General features: G+C 37.2%; 1 protein-coding gene across 7 annotated transcripts in view; it reads left to right on the top strand.

Moving 5' to 3' along the window:
* YAP1 (Yes1 associated transcriptional regulator) overlaps positions 1 to 19,450 on the top strand; it is a 105,930-nt gene that overhangs the window by 76,676 nt on the left and 9,804 nt on the right. For 3 of the 7 annotated variants that reach the window (XM_036259761.1, XM_036259758.1, XM_036259757.1), the window contains 2 exons: positions 5,080 to 5,273; positions 7,639 to 7,686. In XM_036259761.1, coding sequence (XP_036115654.1) covers positions 5,080 to 5,273; positions 7,639 to 7,686 — 242 coding nt within the window. The remainder of the gene's footprint in view (positions 1 to 5,079; positions 5,274 to 7,638; positions 7,687 to 19,450) is intronic. The other 4 variants (XM_036259762.1, XM_036259759.1, XM_036259763.1 and 1 more) reach the window with 2 other exon arrangements.

The following is a 19,450-nucleotide window of genomic DNA, read 5'->3' as shown; positions in this document are numbered from 1 at the left end:
AGAACTGAAAACATGTTTCCCCGATATATTTGTTTTTGCTGTAGGCCTCAATCTAGGAGATGTCAGTGGATGTGGTAGATTCTCAAATCACATCAGCCCCCTGATTCATATTTAATTCATATTATCAAACTTAACATAGCACAGTATTTAAAACATCTCTATAGGGAAATATGTTAGATGTCCTGGAATGCCAGGAACATGTTTCATCAAAAGAGAAGGATCCCCAAGGGGGTTAAGCTAAGTCTCAATCTCCACCACCCATTTTCTTCCATTTAGATCTTATAGGAGAGATAAAGTATACATGTCTTTGTGAATCACAGAATACTTTGAAACCATGAGTGGCATGGTAAAACTGGAGAAGGGGAAGGGAGGTTTTGGAATTCAAGCCAGGATGATTATCTTTAGGCATACTAATCTTAAAGTTTAAAGGGAGGAGACTAACATTTATGGAGCATCTACTGCATTCCAGGATTATAACAAATGCCTTACATAAATTACGTAATCTCCACCATGGCTACAAAGGGAGATTTTAATATCCCCAGCTATATAGTGGTGGGCAAAAGTTGGTTTACAGTTGCTCATATGGAAAATAATACAATAATTAATAAAAAATAGTACAGGAATAAATGCTTCACATACTATAAGCCTACTCTTGCCCATTCCTGTAGTGGATGACACAGATGAATCACTGAATTGGTGGGCTCAACTTGAGTTGTGGTTTGTTTGACTCTACAGGCTGTGTTTTTTATATCATACTATGATGCCTGTCTATCATACATCTAATGTTGGTGACAGGTAGATGGATACAAGCAATTGTATTAAATGAGATTGTTGATGGTGCCTGGCAAATCTTAGCTCTCAGATTTTGGGCTTTTTTCCTATATGTTCCCCTATAAAATACTAAACTATAAACTGTAATTATGAAAGTTTTAGCCATTTGTTCTTTACAAAGATATTTTATAAATTAGTCTTGACCTTTTTTCCATATAAAAGATTAATAAAGCTTTGAACAATATGGAGAAGTGAGTGAGTCATTTTTTGACATCCCTTCTCTGTTCTGCCAGATAAAATATTTGAAAGAGATAACTGAAAAGACATAACTAGGGCCACAATCTCTGTGGGTCAGAAAATGAAACCTACATAGTGGTGAGCAAGGGCAAGCTAGGAGCTGGCCAGGTTTAGGGGCCATTTGCCTCCTGAGGATATCAGGAACTCAGGCTAATAACGAAGGAGGTAGAAACAGGCTCAGTGGTTGAAATCATGCATAGAACTAACTGGCTCTAGCCTAATGCAAAATCAAGGATTGACCATGTATCAACTCACAAATTTCAAGAATCAGTATACAGACCATGTTATTTTAACCACATACACTTAAATTAGATTCCAATAGTAAGAAATTCGCTTAAAAAAAAAAAAAAAAAGAATGGCTTGTCCTACCAGCTATTAAAACATAAAGGTTGTAATTAGAAGTGTGGTACTTCATATAAAAGTGGTTAGATTAATGAGCAAGATAGAAAATCCAGAAACAAAATAACAAATTTAATCTGATAAAGATGACACACTTTACATGAGTGGTGTCAGGACTAATAGTCATGAAGAAAGATAAAATTAGAACCCTTCATGCCATACACCAGGGTAAATTCCAAGTGGATTGAATTGCTAAAGAATTACATATATAAAATGGAACCATGCCTGGTCAGTGTGTCTCACTGGTTGAGTGTCGACCCAGACACCAAGAGGTCACCAATTCCATTCCTCATCAGGGCACATGCCCAGGTTGTGGGCCTGATCCCCAGTGGGAGCATGCAGGAGGCATCCAATCGATATTCTCTCTCATTGATGTTTCTGTCTCTCCCTCTCCCTTCCTTTCTCTCTAAAATCAAGAAAGAAAAAATATTAATTTTTAAAGAAATAAAATAAAAATAAGGTGGAACCATATAGTTTTGAATCGAAAAATTGATGAATAATTCTGTCACCTGGGAGTGGAGAAACTATAGCTCAAATTTCAAAATATATTGATGAATTTGACAACTTAAAAAATAAACTTATAAAAAAATAAGCAAACTAAAAAGACATAAGTTGAGGGAAATTATTTTTAACATATGACAAAAGTTGTTTGTTTTTTTTAATCCCTAGTACATAAAGACAGTCTAACATAGAAAAAGATCAGTAACCCCATAGGAAAAGATAAACACAATTCACATGAAAAATGCAAATGGCTCTATACAATGTGGAACTTGACCAAGCTCCTATAATAAGCCACAGTAAAATAAAAATCACACTGTGAAAACCATTTCTCATCTTTCAGAATGGCAAAAATCCAAAAGTTTGGCAAGACTGATGGATAAAAAGACAGTCTTCATATTTTACTGGTGGGGATACAACAGAGTACAACCCCTATGTGTATGGGGAGGAGGGGGCAATTTGGCAATGTTACGGTTTTAACCACTGACTCTGCAACCTCTTCAATATGGAACTCTACCCTAAGGATACAGTAGCAGAAATACAAAATTGTGTATGTGTGAGCTTCTTCTGTATGGCATTCTCTAGTAATAGTGAACACATAGTGGAAGGTTGGTTGAATGGTATACTAATCAGCTATTTTCAAAAGAAAATGGGGAAACCTCTATACACTACTTTGGAGTGTTTTCACGGACATTATTAAATAGAAAAAGGAAAAATGGAGTAAAATGTTTATAGGATACTACCTTATATCTGAGAAGTCGGTGTGTGTTTGCTTAGATTTTTAAGAATAGAATAAACAAACGGGTAACAGCTGTCTCTTGGGGATGAGAGGATGGTGAGTGGGAAGTAAAGTAAGTCTCTAAAATGCAAAAGCAAATGTCACAAGTGAAGCATCTACTGAGTTGTTGGCTGAATCACACAGAGAGGAATTATTTCAGATGACTTTTAACCTAATTTGACTGTTCACATCTAATGAAATATCTTAAGGACCAAAAAATGACCCCCCAAAATTGGAGACTTTATGAAGACTCAGTAGGTTGAATTCAACTAAGGCATCTGAGAGAGGTTGCTCTGTAATTTTTCTTTTAGCATTCTTGGTTCTTATTAATGTCTTGCTGGACTCAGAAGACTTGGTCAGTCTGAAGGGGAATTGGTAGGATTTCTATATTGTCATATTTTAAATAGTTAAATTTCTGCCTCAGTGAATACTCTAGGAACATTTTAGTGGTTTTTTTAGCACAAACTTTGTGTCAGACTCTGTGCTAGGCATTGAGGATATATATGTGCTTAGGATACTCTCCCCACTCCTGTGGCACTTCAATCTGAGAGAGTATGCAAATTTGTAAATAAAACATTACAGTCAGGCCCTGGCCAGTTTGGCTCAGCAGTTAGAGCCTCGGCCTGCGGACCAGTGAGTAGCGGGTTTGATTCCAGTCAAGGGCACAAACCTTTGTTATGGTTCATCTGGGGTCGTGCGGGAGGCAACCAGTCGATGTGGCTCTACGACATCGATGTTTCTCTCTCTCTCCCTCTCTCCCACTCTATCTAATAATAAGTAGAAAAATATTCTTGGGTGAGGAATTAAAAAAAAAATTACAATCTGATGAAAAACAAAATTGAAAAGCCCTGAGGTAGTGTTCTGAGGTAAGATAATTCTTAATGTTCATAATGGACTCTGGGAAAGGCTGAGGAGGTTGCTCAAATAAACTAAAAAGTCTCCAAGAAGACTTCACATTTACCAAACTCACCACAAGGAGTTCGTCCTGTGGCTGGAAAGTCAGTGTGTGTTATTTCAAATTTCAGTAGCAAGGTTCATAAGAGGGATTGTTTGTGGTTTTCTTTTCTTCTGATGTCCTTGTTAAGGTATCAGGATTATGCTGGCCTCAAAATTATTGTGAAGTATTCCTTCTTTGCTCTTCTCTGGAAAAGGTTGTGTAAGATTGGTTTTATTTCTTCCTTGAATGTTTGTGAAGTTGTCTAGCCTGAGGTTTTCTTTGGTCAGTATGTAGTAAACACTTAGGAGAAATAGTGACCCGAAATTTAACCTTAAAAAAAATTAAATGTCTGAAAAGGTAATATATCATTCTTAACATTTTCACATAATAAAGCTTCCATCTGCTCACTGAGGTTACCACAATGCACAGTTTGATCAGTGTTGTATCAGTGACTAGAATTCACTAGTATAAGAATCAAATCCATTTCTTACTGTGAAATGGTATAATACAAGTTCAACTAAAAAAAAAAAGTGACTACCTGGGCTGGATGAGGTATCATGGTATTGAATGAGACAGATATCTGCCACCCAGATGTTTGTAGGCTTATTTTCTTATTAGCATGCATCAGATCATTTTAATCTACTTGCTTTAATAGAGGTGTGTGTGTGTGTGTGTGTGTATATTTAGGATGTATATATTTTTAAATCCTCACCTGATGATATGTTTATTGATTTGAGAGAGAGAAAAACATTGACATGAAAGAGAAACATCAATCACTTGCCTCTTGTACTTGCCCCTTGTACTTGCCCCCACCAAGAATCAAACCTGAAACCTTTGTGATATACGGGACAATGCTCTAATCAACTGAGCTACCCAGCCAGGGCAGGAGATGTATATATTTCTGTTTTGTAATAAGCAATGTATTCACACCATTCAGACTTAAAAGTTACAAAAAAATGTCTCTCTTCAACTCAGTCCTTTAGTCACCCCATTTCCCAGCTCCAGAACTAAAATATATTAGTTGTTTCTTGGCTGTCCTTAAGTTCATATTTTCTGGATATGCATGTCATGTACATTTCTCCTATTTTTTTTTTTTTTTTTTACACTCTTTGCTCTGCACTTTGCTTTTAACTTGATATGTCCTAGACAGTTCCTTTTCATTCATTGCCTGTTGGAGCTACCTCGTTTCTTTTCTCTATGACTGACTTGCAACTTGTAACAACAACATGACTGTAACAGTAGTAATAAGTTAACACAGCTATTGTTCTACTGATGGATTTTTAGGTTATTTCCAGTTTTATTACAGAAAAGACTACTCGTGTTGAATATCCCCAGTTGCTTAGAATAACTAAATATCTTTTTCCTAGTTTTTTAGGACAGATCTTTTGTTTCATTTCAGCCATGAACCAGAGAATCAGTCAAAGTGCTCCAGTGAAACAGCCACCACCCCTGGCTCCCCAGAGCCCTCAGGGAGGAGTCATGGGTGGTGGCAACTCCAACCAGCAGCAACAGATGCGGCTGCAGCAACTACAGATGGAGAAAGAGAGACTGCGACTGAAGCAGCAAGAACTGCTTCGGCAGGTGAGGCCACAGGTTAGAAACCAGCCTTCCACTTTTTGGGGTCTGTTTTCCTCCATGAAGTTGTGGGTATTTCATTTTAGCATTTGTTAGTTAGAGAAATGCTGTTTCTCTAAAACTAGAGCAACACAGAAACACTCTGTCTAGCTCTGTCCTTGTCTTAGTTTAGGTTCTTTACTGGCCTTTGATCACATGGGCTGTAACATGTAAAGCTGTATCACAAGGAGATGTTTTGGGCTATCATTTCAGCTGAGCAAAAGTTGAAAGAAGCAAGGATGCTTCCTCAAATGTACATGGAATTGTAGATTACTATACTATTGAAGATTTCACTAAGGGGGAGGCTCTGAGACATCACCTGGAGAAAAACATCTTTTACTTTAAATGAATGATCTATCTGGGGAAATACACCAATATGATATTTCTCTTGTGACAAATATCTTTCAGTATTGCTGAATCTAAGATATTTTATATAAAAACTTATCCAAAGTTCAGAAGGTCCCAAACTGCCTTAAAATACCTGGTTATGGGTTTTTTTTGTTGTTGTTGTTGTTTTTTAAGTTGGGAAAGATAGGACATTAGAGATCTTGAAACCCTTTATGACCTTTCCATCAATTTTCTTTCAGAAAGTACTGTTGGTCTTTATGTTCCATAAGAACGGATAATCTCTCATCTAAAAGCCAATTTTTACTTTATCTTGATTAAGAGTGGTTAAGTCTAAGTTTCGATAATGGGGGTATGATCTTATCAAAGTAGTTTATTTTTAAAGTTTTATATACATTTTTTGGGTAATAAAAACATGGTGTGATTTTGAAAGAGTACAAAAGGTTAAGGATGTCAGTTTCTTTTATTTTTTTTAAAGACACTATTTGTTTACAGACATTGAACACATGTATCCATACTTTTCCCCCCACCGAAATCCTCACATACTAAGTGTAAACATTTAAAAAATCATAATACTCTATATTTCTGTTACCAGGAAGTAGGCATTTAAACAAGGTACTTTTTTGTAATGAGGGTTATATTTTAGAAGTGTCACTGGAATATTAATGGAAATACATGAATTTGATACAGTCATTGAACTCTGATTTGAGATTTGAGGAACTGGTACCTGAAGAATTAAAATAAGCCACGAAATCCCAGACAGACTTACCTTTAAACTGTTTGTGCTGTCAGTTATCTCTTAGTGGAACAACAGTGTGGTTGACACCAAAGGTGGGCCTGGTAGGAGTAAGAGTTTGTACCAGCACATGATGTCAGGACCTGTTCTTGGAAGAAATATGTCTTTATCTGCCATTAGGAAGGTGGCGACAGGAAGCATATTAACCAGTTTACTGTATTTCTGACTGACTTTCCAACAAATTGTTATAAAGAAAAGAGTTCTCTTGTAAATAAACTTCATCATGAGAACAAGGGATCACCATCAAGAATATAATTACATAGCTATTAAAAGAAATATGACAATTTTAAGAGTATGTCTTACCCAGCCTGTTTTCATTGTTTGCTTTTTATTTTGTTGTTACTGAGTACTGGATGGTCTAAGTAAATACAAGTCTTAGTTTCACATATGAATTGAAGACTATGTAAACCAAGGAATCTTATTAGGAAAAATGATTGAATTAATAATGTCAAAGTCTTAATGTTTATGATTTTTATATATAAAGTTCAGAAATGGGCTGTTCATCATTTTGTTGTATGCTATAGATCAGCCTGGTTTGTTTGTTGGTGTTTTTGTTGTTGTTTTGGTGGGCAAAATGCTACTCCTTATAAAACCCTTCCTTCCAAAGAATTTTTCTAAGTCTTATTTTCACTTTTACTCTGGGTGATGGGTCCTGGACAGAATAGCTTTACTTCCTTTAAAGGTAACTTCTTGCTCTGTTTCTTCTTTACTACCAACTGTGTTGCCTTTTCTTCCGTTGAAATGACAGACCTGCTCTATTCTTGTACTAATAGTCTATAATTTTAGGATTTTTTTGTTTTTGTTTTTTAGCAATCAGCATAAATTGAGTATATCTCAAGTCTTTCGGCTTCCTGTGAACTTCTTCCGTTGACAGTTTGTCTTATCACTAAAATATCAAATTATATTTTTCCTGCTTCATCTAATATTCAGAAGCAAAGAACCTACTTGACCAGTATCAGTTTTTTTTGAGTCCTGACACTTAAAGTCTTACTGTCCTGTCCTCCATGCTGTCCAACACTTGAGAGGTTTCAGTTTGTTGTGTGGTGACGCCATTGGCTCCTGTCTTCCTCAGTCTGCTGCTTCGGGCTAGCTTGGGAATTCTGTGCTATGGTGATATGTCTGGATGCAATTTGTAAGTCAGCCTACATAGCCAAACCATGTGGCTTAAAAGTAATTTTTATCCATCTTATTTTTTACTCTTAGGCAATGCGGAATATCAATCCCAGCACAGCAAATTCTCCAAAATGTCAGGTAGGCTCTTATCTGATGTTTTAGCATAAAATTGAAAAAGATATTAGGAAGGAGAGAAGCTTGTGCTCCAGGGGCCTGTCCTCACTGAAGATTAGCCCACAGTATGACTTAGAGCCATCTTTCTACCAAGATACTTGAGTTCATATTGCTGTTCCCAGAAAGTCTACACTATCTGCTCCCTTCTTGCTCCTCCTATATTGTTGGTAGTATTCGTTTTAATTCCCTGGAGGTCTTTTTTTTATTCTACATTTGAAATGTACATTGTCAGCCTTGAAGTCTGTCTAATTTTTACATTAAAGTCGTATTAAATTAATAATTTCAATAGTATCAACACGAATACTTACTTGGGGAGGCTAATATAGGAAATTTTACTGAGTCATAATGATCCTGTTAGAAAAGGAAAAATTCTTTCTAGTGGACATTCCAAAGGAAGAATATCGCGATTACTATAAGAGAAGGATCTGGCCCTAGCCGGTTTTGCTCAGTGGTTAGAGCATCGGCCTATGGACCAGAGAGTCCCAGGTTCGGTTCCCACTAAGGGCATGTACCTCAGTTGCAGTTTGTCCCCGGCCCGGTTGGGGTCGTGGCAACCAGTCAATGTGTCTCTCTCACATTGATGTCTCTCTCTCTCCCCCCTCCCTCCCACTCTGTCTGAAAATAAATGTAAAAATGTCCTTGGGTGAGGATTAAAAAAAAGAGAAGGATCTGCCCTGAGTAGTGTTTTGAGTTTCTTTGTTAGCTTTTATCAGCACGTTTCTCCCTGATGAACCCCAGGGAGTACTGGTTGTGAAGGTGTCTTATTTAGAGAGAAGGATTATGGCCATTTTTTTCGTCTAACACAGGTACTTATCTGACTTGTGGGAAGAAACTCACTCTTGAAACCAAAGAGATTCTCTGTGTTCAGAGTTCATAGGACTTGAAGGAATTAGGAGGTAGGGGATCATTGCACTTTCCTCAGGTGGCAAAAGCAACCATGAAACACCTTATATTGTGCATAGCTCTTTTGCATTAGGATAAATAAGTGCATTGTGTTAGAATCAGCTGCAGAAGTAGGAGTTGGCAGAATGTCACTCATGTTGGATACTGTTAACTTGTCCATTGGAGCACTGTGCAGAGTCAGATGTCGTCCTCATGGAGACCAGTTAACTTTGTGAGAGGAAAAGCTGTTCTTCATCTCATTAATGCCTTCTTTAATCAAGAGATCAGTGAAGAGATCAGTAAGGGAATAACTCATAGATGTCATCTTTGATAAAGCAGAGAGCACAGGCATTCTTGTGATGAGGACCACCGACATTTGTCTGGGAAGAACGTCGTGGCCTTGGGTCTTTATACAGGGAAGACGTTTTTCCTTGCTTTTTCTCTGAAGGGTTTCTGACAGAAGGCTTTTATCTGTGCTAAATGAAGTGGAAACTAACATAGGATTAGAAGTTAACTCAAATTTGGGTTCAAGCAAAAAGTCCTCCATGCCAAAAGTCTTTTGAAATAGTTTTTTTCCCCCAACCTGAGATTTTAAACTTCAAATCTGATAAATAAATTAAGTACTTCTAGTTTTTTATATCATGCTTGAGTATAAGTGTAAATTGTTGCTCATATTAAAATTCTCATTAGAAGTTCTTAGTTGCATTTTTATTACTCAAACTTTAGAAAGGTGAGCCTTATAAGTAATAAAAAGTCTATTCAATTTTTCAGTATTAAAATGAGAGTTGATTTCTTAGATTTGTCAAAGTAAAAGCAAGGAACCTAAAAAAGATAGTTTTTTAAAAAGAAAAAAATAAACTTCACATGTGCTGGAAAATAAAATATTGATTTGTTATAGAAGTTTTAGTTGTCAATGTATTTACCTGGCACAATTGTGAAAATGTTCGTAAATGTGTGGAATTCCAGTACAGCGTTAAATTTGGAGTAGCTCACATATGGAGTCTGGGAGTGTTTGTGTCATACAAGCATTCATATTTTTCTCATCCTTCATATTTTCTAGATGACCTCAAGGTAGGTGTCAGGAAAGATTTCACAAGTAATGGTCATATTTTCAGTGAAGATGGCTTTAGATAGGGTTGCCAGGATACTAAGAAAGCCAGGAAGAGCTTCCCATTCTCATACAAAGAGAATGTAGTACTGTAGAGGAACACTGGCGAGAGGGCAATGGATCATTCAATATGAACACTAGGCACTGTTGTTCAAAGTTTATTTTTTACGTTCCTAATAGAAATTAGTGCAGATGAGTTAACAAGCAATGTGAAACAAGTGTCGTTATCTTATAATCCTATACTTCACTTTGGAATGTGGGAAGGTACCCAAATTCAAAATGTGTACAAATCACTCATTTCAAAGGCTATCTTGAAGTACTCTCTGATAGGATTAACAAGACATGTCTATATTGTAGGATTCTCTGGTCATGTAAACTAATGTCAGTATATGAGTAAGGTTGTTGCAAAATTCTGAAAAATCAAGAACTTTAAAGGCAGTGGTATATCTTCTTAGTTAAAGAGGGGCATTATGACCTTAATTAGGGTTTGTTCGAGAATTTTAGAGAAACTTGACCTCAGAGAGCTTAAAATTTTTAATATCATTTTGATTATTCACTATTTTACATTTCAAAAGCAATTTTTATTCCCAGAAAAAATTTTTTAAAGTTACAAACATCATCTTTGCTCTATGAGATTGAGTATGTAATGCTTAATTTTCTAGATATATTTTTTTCTAAATACATCAATTACTCCTTTGTAAAGGAATGCATCCCAGCTTATGTTTCAAGGTCTTCTGAAACAGTACTTTAAGGAAAGATAGTCTGCCCTGAGTATGAATGTTTTTACCTTCTCTTGTACTTAAGAATGTGGTTCCTAATGCCTATGGTTCCCTAATACCTATGAGATTAGTGTAATCTCTGCAACCTGGCTCATGGTCTGTGGTCAGTAGCCTCGTTAAGCCAATTCCTTCCTTCTGCTAAGTGCACTCTTCTGTGTTGTTGCCATGATTCTGCTCATGAGTTTTTCTTCTTCCTCTTACCAATTAAGATTTTCCGTTTCCCTTATAAGACCTAGGTCGAAACTCATCTCTAAGCGGCCTCATCAGAATTCTTGAAACTGCCCAGAAAATAGATACTATTGTAATTAGATACCTTTATTTAATGAGCAAACAGTTGCTTTAATCTACATAGAAATTATAGCTATAAATATTTGCAACTAATGAATATTGTATACTTTCCATTCCTTTGAGTAGTAATAAACATCAGGGTCAGTCACTGGCTTAATGAGTGACAAAACCCACAGTATTACTGTTGAAGATATTGTAAAACACAGGTTAAGAGATTCAGGTGTTCATAGTTTTAGTCAATGGAGCAAAATAAATTCACTGTTCAGCCCTCTGAAAAAATCACATCAATCTTTTTTCCCCTGAATTTAATAATAGCAAAGAATTTGCCCCCCCCCCTTGTCTTTTCTTGTTAGCAGATGATGGAAAAGCTGTTTCAGAATCCAATGAACACTTTTCCTAAGATTGCCTCTCTTTTTTTTGAAGTCCTAATATTGACTATAAAATCATATATTCACTTAGGTGTTTTCTTCTGAATATTTTATTTTTAGTGGGCAGGTTGAAATCTTTGCATAAAAGGGGTGGGGGAGATTTAGCCCTGCATACTCTTTTTTTTTTTTTAATTAAGATCCCATAATTTGAAAAATACTATAATGACTTCTATTACTTTACTAAGTAATCCAAATTTCAAAAGACCCAACTCCAGCGCTCTGTCAGAAAGAGTGTCAATCTCAAAATAATGCAAAGCAGCCCTGGCCAGTTTGGCTCAGCGGTTGGAGCGATGGCCTGCGGAATAGAGAGTCCCAGGTTCGGTTCCCGCTAGGGGCACGTACCAAAAAAAAAAAAAACAAAACAAAAAAACACATGAAGAAAAATACAAAAAACAACAAAAAAAGTTAAAGCCCTGGCCGGTTTGGCTCAGCGGTTAGAGCGTCGACCTGCGGTCCTGAGAGACCCGGGTTCGGTTCCTGCTAAGGGCTCGTACCTTGGTTGCAGTTTGTCCCCGGCCCTGGTCGGTCGTGCGGGTGGCAGCCACTCGATGTGTTCCTTTCACATCGATGTTTCTCTCTCTCTCTCTGTTCCTCTCTCTCCCTCCCACTCTACCTGAACAAAAAAATGGGAAAATGTCCTCGGGTGAGGATAAAAAAAAAAATCAAAGCATACCAAACTGCCATCTACTTTGGATATTTTCAGAGTTTAGAATTATCATACAGTTATTATAACTATCCCCATATCCATGTATACACATTTTTTTAGTCAAAAAATGTTTCTGAGGTTGAAGATACTTTGGTAAATGCCGAAAACATTAAAAATTGGGTAAATGTTTTAATAACTCCAGACATAATGAAATATCTGTGACTATTTAAAGCTGTGCTGGAAAATGGGGTATGGTGGGACCTATCGTGCATAGTTGGAAGACATGGCTTTTGTTACCTATTTTTGGAATTGTCAACATAAACTGCAATTACTAAGACAAGCTATTTATAAAATGTATATTTTTAGAGTTATGCTCCATTTCTAAATTTGGATTTCTAGTTTACTGAACTAGCCTTCCTTTTGATTATGGGAGGGACCTTCACTTGTCTGCCATATACTACTAGAAAATAGGTATGCTCTTACGTAGCTTAGTATTTGCTAAAGACAAAATTGCTTTAAGAAAGTAAAATTGACATTGTATTTTTCAATTTTTCTGTAAATGGAATCATAACCTTTTCACCTAGCATTATTTTGAGATTCATTCATGTTGTATCTATAGTTCATTTCTTTTTATTGCTAACTAGTATTTTAGTATAGGAATATACTACAATTATTTTATGCATTTGCCTATTGATAGACATTTGGATTGTTTATGAATTATGTGACTTTATGTAGATAATATGCTTTCATTTCTCTTGGGTACCCTAAGAACTTAATAACCTAGAAATGTTTTAAATGTTCCTAGACTACTGACAACTTCTACTGCCTTTTTCATTTTCTAAATGATATGAACCAAAACATCCATTTTATATGGGACCAAAATACTATAACCACCAGTTATGATCTTAACGTGTCTTTTTACCCTATGGGAAATAATACTGCTATTTAAATGAAACGAGGGCAGTATGAAAAGGTCAGTGGCTTATGGCTAGGTCCAGAGTCCATAAAAGTCTGCTATGTAAAGCAGGCACACTTGTGTTTTTTTTTTTATCCTCACCCAAGGACATTTTTCCATTTTTTGTTCAGATAGAGTGGAGGGGGAGAGAGAGAGGAAACATCGTCGTGAAAGGGACACATTGAGTGGTTGCCACCCACACGACCCAACCAGGGCCCCAGGGACAAACTACAGCCAAGGTACATGCCCTTAGCGGGAACCGAACCTGGGTCTCTCTGGACCACAGTCCGACGCTCTAACCGGGCAGGGCTGTGTTTTCTTTTATAAACCATTCTGGAAAGTTCCCTCCAGACCAGGCGGGGACCATTGGTTTGACTTGAGTGCAGATACCTCTGACTCAGTGCATCCCAGATTAGCTAAGATTTACAAGCTCAGTGGGAAAAGCCACCACATTTTTATATTATTACAGAAGAAAATGAACTAAAAATACTTGCTTCACTTAGAAAAAGTCAAATACTACTCCAAAAAAACTGTTTGACCTTTGAAATACAGAAGCATGATTAAATGTTGGCCGAATTTCCTATCAACTTGCTTCTTCATTTTTGAAAGTCTGTCAAACTTTTTTTTTCTAACTACCTTGGGGAAAAGAGAATCTTAACAAACTTATATTTTTAGCTCAGTATTCTAATTTTAGGCATTTTGTTCAGGATTAAAAAAAAACTTTTTAGAGATAGATGTAACTTTCAACATGACATGTTTCAACTGAGATCAGTTTTTGTAGACAATTCAGTTATGTCCCAAAGGCTTATTTTTAAACAGCTAGGCCAGATTTACCCAATTACAAAATAATGTTTATATTCATCTAAAATGTGTTTTGATAAATTTACTTTATTGTAATAAAATAGGCTTATTTTATATATATATATACACACATATATGTATATACAGGCTTTTTAATGCGTATAATGAAGACAGTTTATATAAAATACATTTTTGATCAAAAAATTTAGATTACGTAGCTTCATTTCATACTTACCCATATTAAAATAATTATTTTCCTCTAGAGTCCCTAGCAAAATGTCTCTGTAGTTCTGAAACAGATTTTCATTATTTTATGAGTGTGTGCTCGTTCATATTTACAATCCTTACTTATGAATAAAGCTTACTCCCAAGAAAATCCACAGTTGAACTATTTCTCACTGGAAGCAGGTCAGTTTATGGAAGAACTTTTTTAGTTAGCTCTGACTCCTTGTTCCCTCCTACATAATCCGAGTAGGTACAGCATGTAGTAGGATACTTCTCCAAGTATCCATTTCACTTCCAAGATTTGCCCTTTAAAACGATCTCTGTATGGGGTGTGTGTGTTTATGTGGGAAGTAGAAGTTACTATTTTTGAATTCCAAAGTTATAGGCTAAGAAGGAGGGAAAAGGTTGGCTTGTTTTCCTACCTACATACAGAAGGTTCCCTTTCCCATTTTTGACAATTTTTTTAAAATAGCAATAGAAATTCTTCATCTTCTTTATTGAACCCAATGAAATAAGTCATATTTACAGCAGGTGAACATATTAACATAAGAATTAATGTCTTGGGAGGGGGCTAACCAAGTCAACTTTAATTATATAAAAACTATTTTGTTGTTAGAAAATACTAAGCTATATAAGAAAGTATTCACTTTTGGGTAATACACATGTAAATTATTACACATCAATTATACCTCAAGCTGTTCAAAAAATTAAGGGCATGTAGTCAATACTGTTCTTTTGGCTGTAACTAGAATGTGTCAAAAGTGAGTTGAATATTCATAACTTGAAATATGGTTTTTATAATCTGTATATATTAATTTTATCATTGGTCTTGTCACATTGTATTTGTTTTCGTGCTAAATTTTTCCCTATTTGATTGATAATGCTAACACCCTCCTACCACCACCCATAAATAAGATAATGTTTTTTTCCATGAGCCTTTCAAGTTCAGTATAGATTATCCTTAGGTTACTCTAAGTCATGCATGGCTCAAGTATGGATTTGACGAAATGTATGTTCCATAGCCCTCCAGAGGGGTTGGATATCTTGTGAGGCAACTTGGAATGATTTTCCTTCTTATTTACATCTCTAATTTACCTTTCTTTGTAAATGTGGGTAAGTTATTTCTACAGTGTCTGCTGACAGTAGAAATTCGGTTGTTAAAAGCATCAAGAAGTAAAACTTTGATAGCCTTGAACAGGCAAAGTGGCAAAATTGAAAGCAGGAAAAACATGTAGAATCTGCGTAAAACAATGCTGGAAAAGAGGGCGCTTTCTCAAAAAGGGTAAAATAAAAAGTTATAAAAACAATATGAAGCCCTGGCCGGTTTGGCTCAGCGGTTAGAGCGTCGGCCTGCGGTCCGGAGAAACCCGGGTTCGGTTCCCGCTAAGGGCACGTACTTCGGTTGCAGTTTGTCCCCGGCCCTGGTTGGTCGTGCGGGTGGCAGCCACTCGATGTGTCCCTTTCACATCGATGTTTCTCTCTCTCTCTCCTTCCTCTCTCTCTCTCCCACTCTATCTGTACAAAAAATGGAAAAATATCCTCGGGTGAGGATAACAAAAAAAAAAAATATGAAAATGACAGCCGATTTATTTAGTTATTTCAGTAATGATGTATGACATTGCTTTGTGCTGCAAGGAATTAAGAACTAGGTGTACAAACAGGAACGTGCTTTGTCTGATTGAAAGCAAATGAGGCTCTTTTCAAGATACTCACAAATCATTTCCAGTCCTCGCTTAGCCTCATCCAGAATTTTATTCATTCTAAAATTTATTTGTTTATATTCTCATATTTCAGTAGCAGCATAAATTCTTGAAAGTATTAGAGGTTATTGTTTTATGCTGCAAAACAGTCCATTCATTCCTTCACTGTACCCTTAAGAGACAAAGAAGTGCTTACAATATCGTGTGATAGGTGCTAAGATCATGTTACATACATATGCTCAGGGTGTTAAAGACATAACATTTGTCTGTCTAATCCAACCCAAAGATGGAGATGGGATCATCATGGAGAGTTACCTAGAAAAGGTCTTAAATAATAAAGAAGAAAGAGAAGTGTTCTAGTCAGGAAGGGCATGTGGAAAGACACGGTACCAAGAGACAGCATGGCATACTACACACCTGCAAGGAGTGTATTGTCAGTGTTCTCAAGTCACTTATCACTTTGCAAGAGAATGGCTGGGATCAAAGATAGAGGATAGAGACAAAACGAACAAAATAGATCCCCAGAAGCTACTGGGAGAGTGGGTTGGCCTTTAACAGGAGGAACCGAAAAACCCCATTTCCTGAGACTGGAAGAAAAATTACAGAGATGAGTATCAGTAAAGATAGCATGGTAGAGAGCAGGAAGGGATGGGAGGAGGAGCTGGAAAAGTGTGCTTCGTTGCCTCGGTGTTTTTATTTAAATGGGAGACAGATGGAAATGGACTTGACTGAATAGGGGCTCGAGGGAGTGTGCCAGATTTGGCAGTAGTGACTATGGGAATGTGAGAAAAAACTGACCATTAACAAAAAATACATATAAATGAGTGGTGCAAAGGGCCCAACCAAGGCCCAAGACTGTGAATTTATAAAAACAGTCTGGATAGTTGTATGGTTTTTCTCAAGCTTTTCTTAGCAGTCTCAGTATAGAAATGAAGCAAGCACATTTGACTCAGGTTTAGAATTTGCTATATTGAGATAAAATTATGTAATGTTAAAGGTGCTCATGTATGTCAACGATCAACCCTGGGGGAAAAATAAAGAAACCAAGAGATGGCCAAAAGGTACATAAAATATGTTCAACATCACTAATCATCAGAGAAGTACAAATCAAAACCACAATGAGGTATCATACACCTGTTAGAATGGCTGTTATCAAAAAGACAAAAAATAACAAGTATTGGCAGGAATGTGGAGAAAAAGGAACCCTGTGCACAGTTGGTGGGGATGTAAATTACTTGCAGGCACCATGGGAAACAGTATGGAGGTTTCTCAAAATAATAAAAATAGAACTATTCTACAATCCAGCAATTCCACTTCTGGGTATTTATTCAAAGAAAATGAAAACACTATTAATTGTACACATGAAATCTATATGATTTTATTAAGTAGTGTAACCTCAATAAATAAATAAAGAATTTAAAAAGAAAAAGAAAACATTAATGCAAAAAGGTAATCTGTACCCTGTGTTCATTGCAGCATTATTTACAATAGCCGGGATATGAAAACAACCTAAGTGTCCATCTGTGGTATATGTGCACATGGAATACTATTCAACCATTTAAAAAAAATAAGAAGAGTCTTGCCATTTATGACAACATGGATGGCCTTGAAGACATTATGTTAAGTGAAATAAGTCAGAGCAAGCCAAATACTGTTTAATTCTGCGTATAAGTGGAATCTAAGGGCAAAACAAGAAACCAAGCTTATAGATACAGAGAAAAATTGGTTGTTACCAGAGGGGTGAGTGTAAAGGGTCAGTTCAGTGTGTGAAAGGTGAAAAGTCAAAAGGTACAAAATTCCAGTTATGATATAAGTAAGTCATGGGGATGTGATATACAGCATGGTGACTATAGTAAATAATAGGGTGTTACAAATCTGAAAGTTGCTAAGAGTAAATCTTAAAAGTCTTCATCACAAGAAAAAAATGATTGGTAACTATGTATGGGGACAGCTGGTAACTAGACTTACTGTGGTGATTGTTTCACAGTGCAAGCAGGTATTGCATCATTATGTTGTACACCTGAAATTAATATAATGTTATGTCGACTATACCTCGATTAAAAAAAAAGGACAAGAAAGAAGCGGAAAGGGAGCCAATAGACAGGCATAGTAGGAAAGAGACGGGAGTCCTGAGGCTGTAGGGTGGGAATTACATCATGCGAGAACTGGGCGGAAAAAAGAATGATGGTCCCAGAAAGTGTGATGAGTGCATGTAAGAGTTCTGGGGAAGGCATTTCTTTCTTTCTTTCTTTTTGTGGTACATGCCCCTAGCAGGAACTGAACCCGGGACTCTCTGGTCCACAGGTCGACGCTCAACCGCTGAGCCAAACTGGCCAGGGCTGGGGTGTGACTGGAGGAGTGAAGTTAGTTGAGTAGTGATGAAATGATCAGTGTCACTGCAAATTAGAGATTCAGAAATGGCCATGGTAGATTATAGGTTTTGTGCACGGATGTTGACAATTTCGAGGTAACAAATGTAGTTGCTATGAAGTGAAACAAACATGACTAGAGGTATTAGAGGTAAGTTTGGTTTTAAATAGCAAGGTCTTGGCTGTGCAAGTGGATCTCAGGTAGGTGGAAATGATCGTTTTGAAAGGAGCTGTCATGTTGAGTGGGTGAATCATCTGCCTAATAATGTATAAATAACAAGATAGAGCATAATGTCTCATAACTACAAGAACATTGAAATGATAATGAGTATAAATGATATTTAAGATATTTGACATAACCACAATGTAATCTGAAAATGCCTTCCATTGATGAAAACTCAGTGATGTACTAAATATTACTGTCTGATGTTTATATTCATAATTAAAGGAAATGCTAAATTTCAGAAGTTAGTAAAATAAAAGTATACTTTTCTTTCCTCCATCCAAGTTCATAGGTCCTCTTCATTCTGTCATGATCCTCTGGTTAAAAAAAAAAAAAAAGTTTTGGCCCTGGCTGGTTTGGCTCAGCAGTTATAGCGTTGGCCTGCGGAGCAGAGAGTCCCAGGGTCGGTTCCCGCTAAGGGCACATGCCTCAGTTGCAGTTTGTCCCTGGCCCCGGTTGAAGTCATGTGGGTGGCAATGAGTCGATGTGTCTCTCTCACGTTGATGTTTCTCTCTCTCTTCCTCCCTTTCTCCCTCCCGCTCTATCTGAAGATAAATGCAAAAATGTCCTCTGGTGAGGATTAAAAAAAAAAAATTTTGGCCCTGGCTAGTTTGGCTCAGCGATTAGAGCATCAGCCCGAAGACCAAAGAGTCACGGTTTCAATTCCAGTCAAGGGCACGCACCTTGGTTGTGGTTCAGTCCCTGGCCCTGGTCTGGGTTGGTCTGGGTCATGTGGGAGGCAACCAATCGATGTGTCTCTCACACATCTTTCTCTCTCTCTCTCTCTCTCTCTCTCTCTCCCCTCCTTCACTCCCCCTCGCTCCCCCTCACCTCCACTCTGTCTGAAAATAAATGGAAAAATATCCCCAAGTGAGGAGTTAAAAAAACACCATTTCAGCCCTGTTGGTGTGGCTCAGTGGATTGAGGAGCGTCGTTCCATGCACTGAGAGGTCATTGGTTCAGTTGCCAGTCAGGGCACATGCCTGAGCTGCAGACTCGATCTCCAGTAAGGGGCGTGCATGAGGCAGCTATCCATCGATGTTTCTCTTTCTCTCCCTTCCTCTCTCTCTCAAAAAAAAAAAGAAATTTTGCCCTGGCCAGTGTTGCTCAGTGGTTAGAGCATAGGATCATGTACCAAAGGGTTGTAGGTTTGATCCCTGGCCCCAGGCAGGGTCACGTGGGAGGCAACCAGTCATGTGTCTCTCTCTCATCAATGTTTCTGTCTCTCTCTCTTTTTCTGTTTCTCTCTCTCTTTCCCCCTTTTCCTTCCTCCCGCCCTCCCTCTCTAAAAATCAGTGGAGAAATATTCTCGGGTGAAGATTAA

The sequence above is a fragment of the Molossus molossus genome, unplaced genomic scaffold (assembly GCF_014108415.1).
Source record: "Molossus molossus isolate mMolMol1 unplaced genomic scaffold, mMolMol1.p scaffold_m16_p_13, whole genome shotgun sequence".
NCBI classification, from domain to species: Eukaryota; Metazoa; Chordata; class Mammalia; order Chiroptera; family Molossidae; genus Molossus; species Molossus molossus.
The sequence above is the reverse complement of the archived record's forward strand: the minus strand, read 5'-3'. Positions and strand labels throughout refer to the sequence as shown.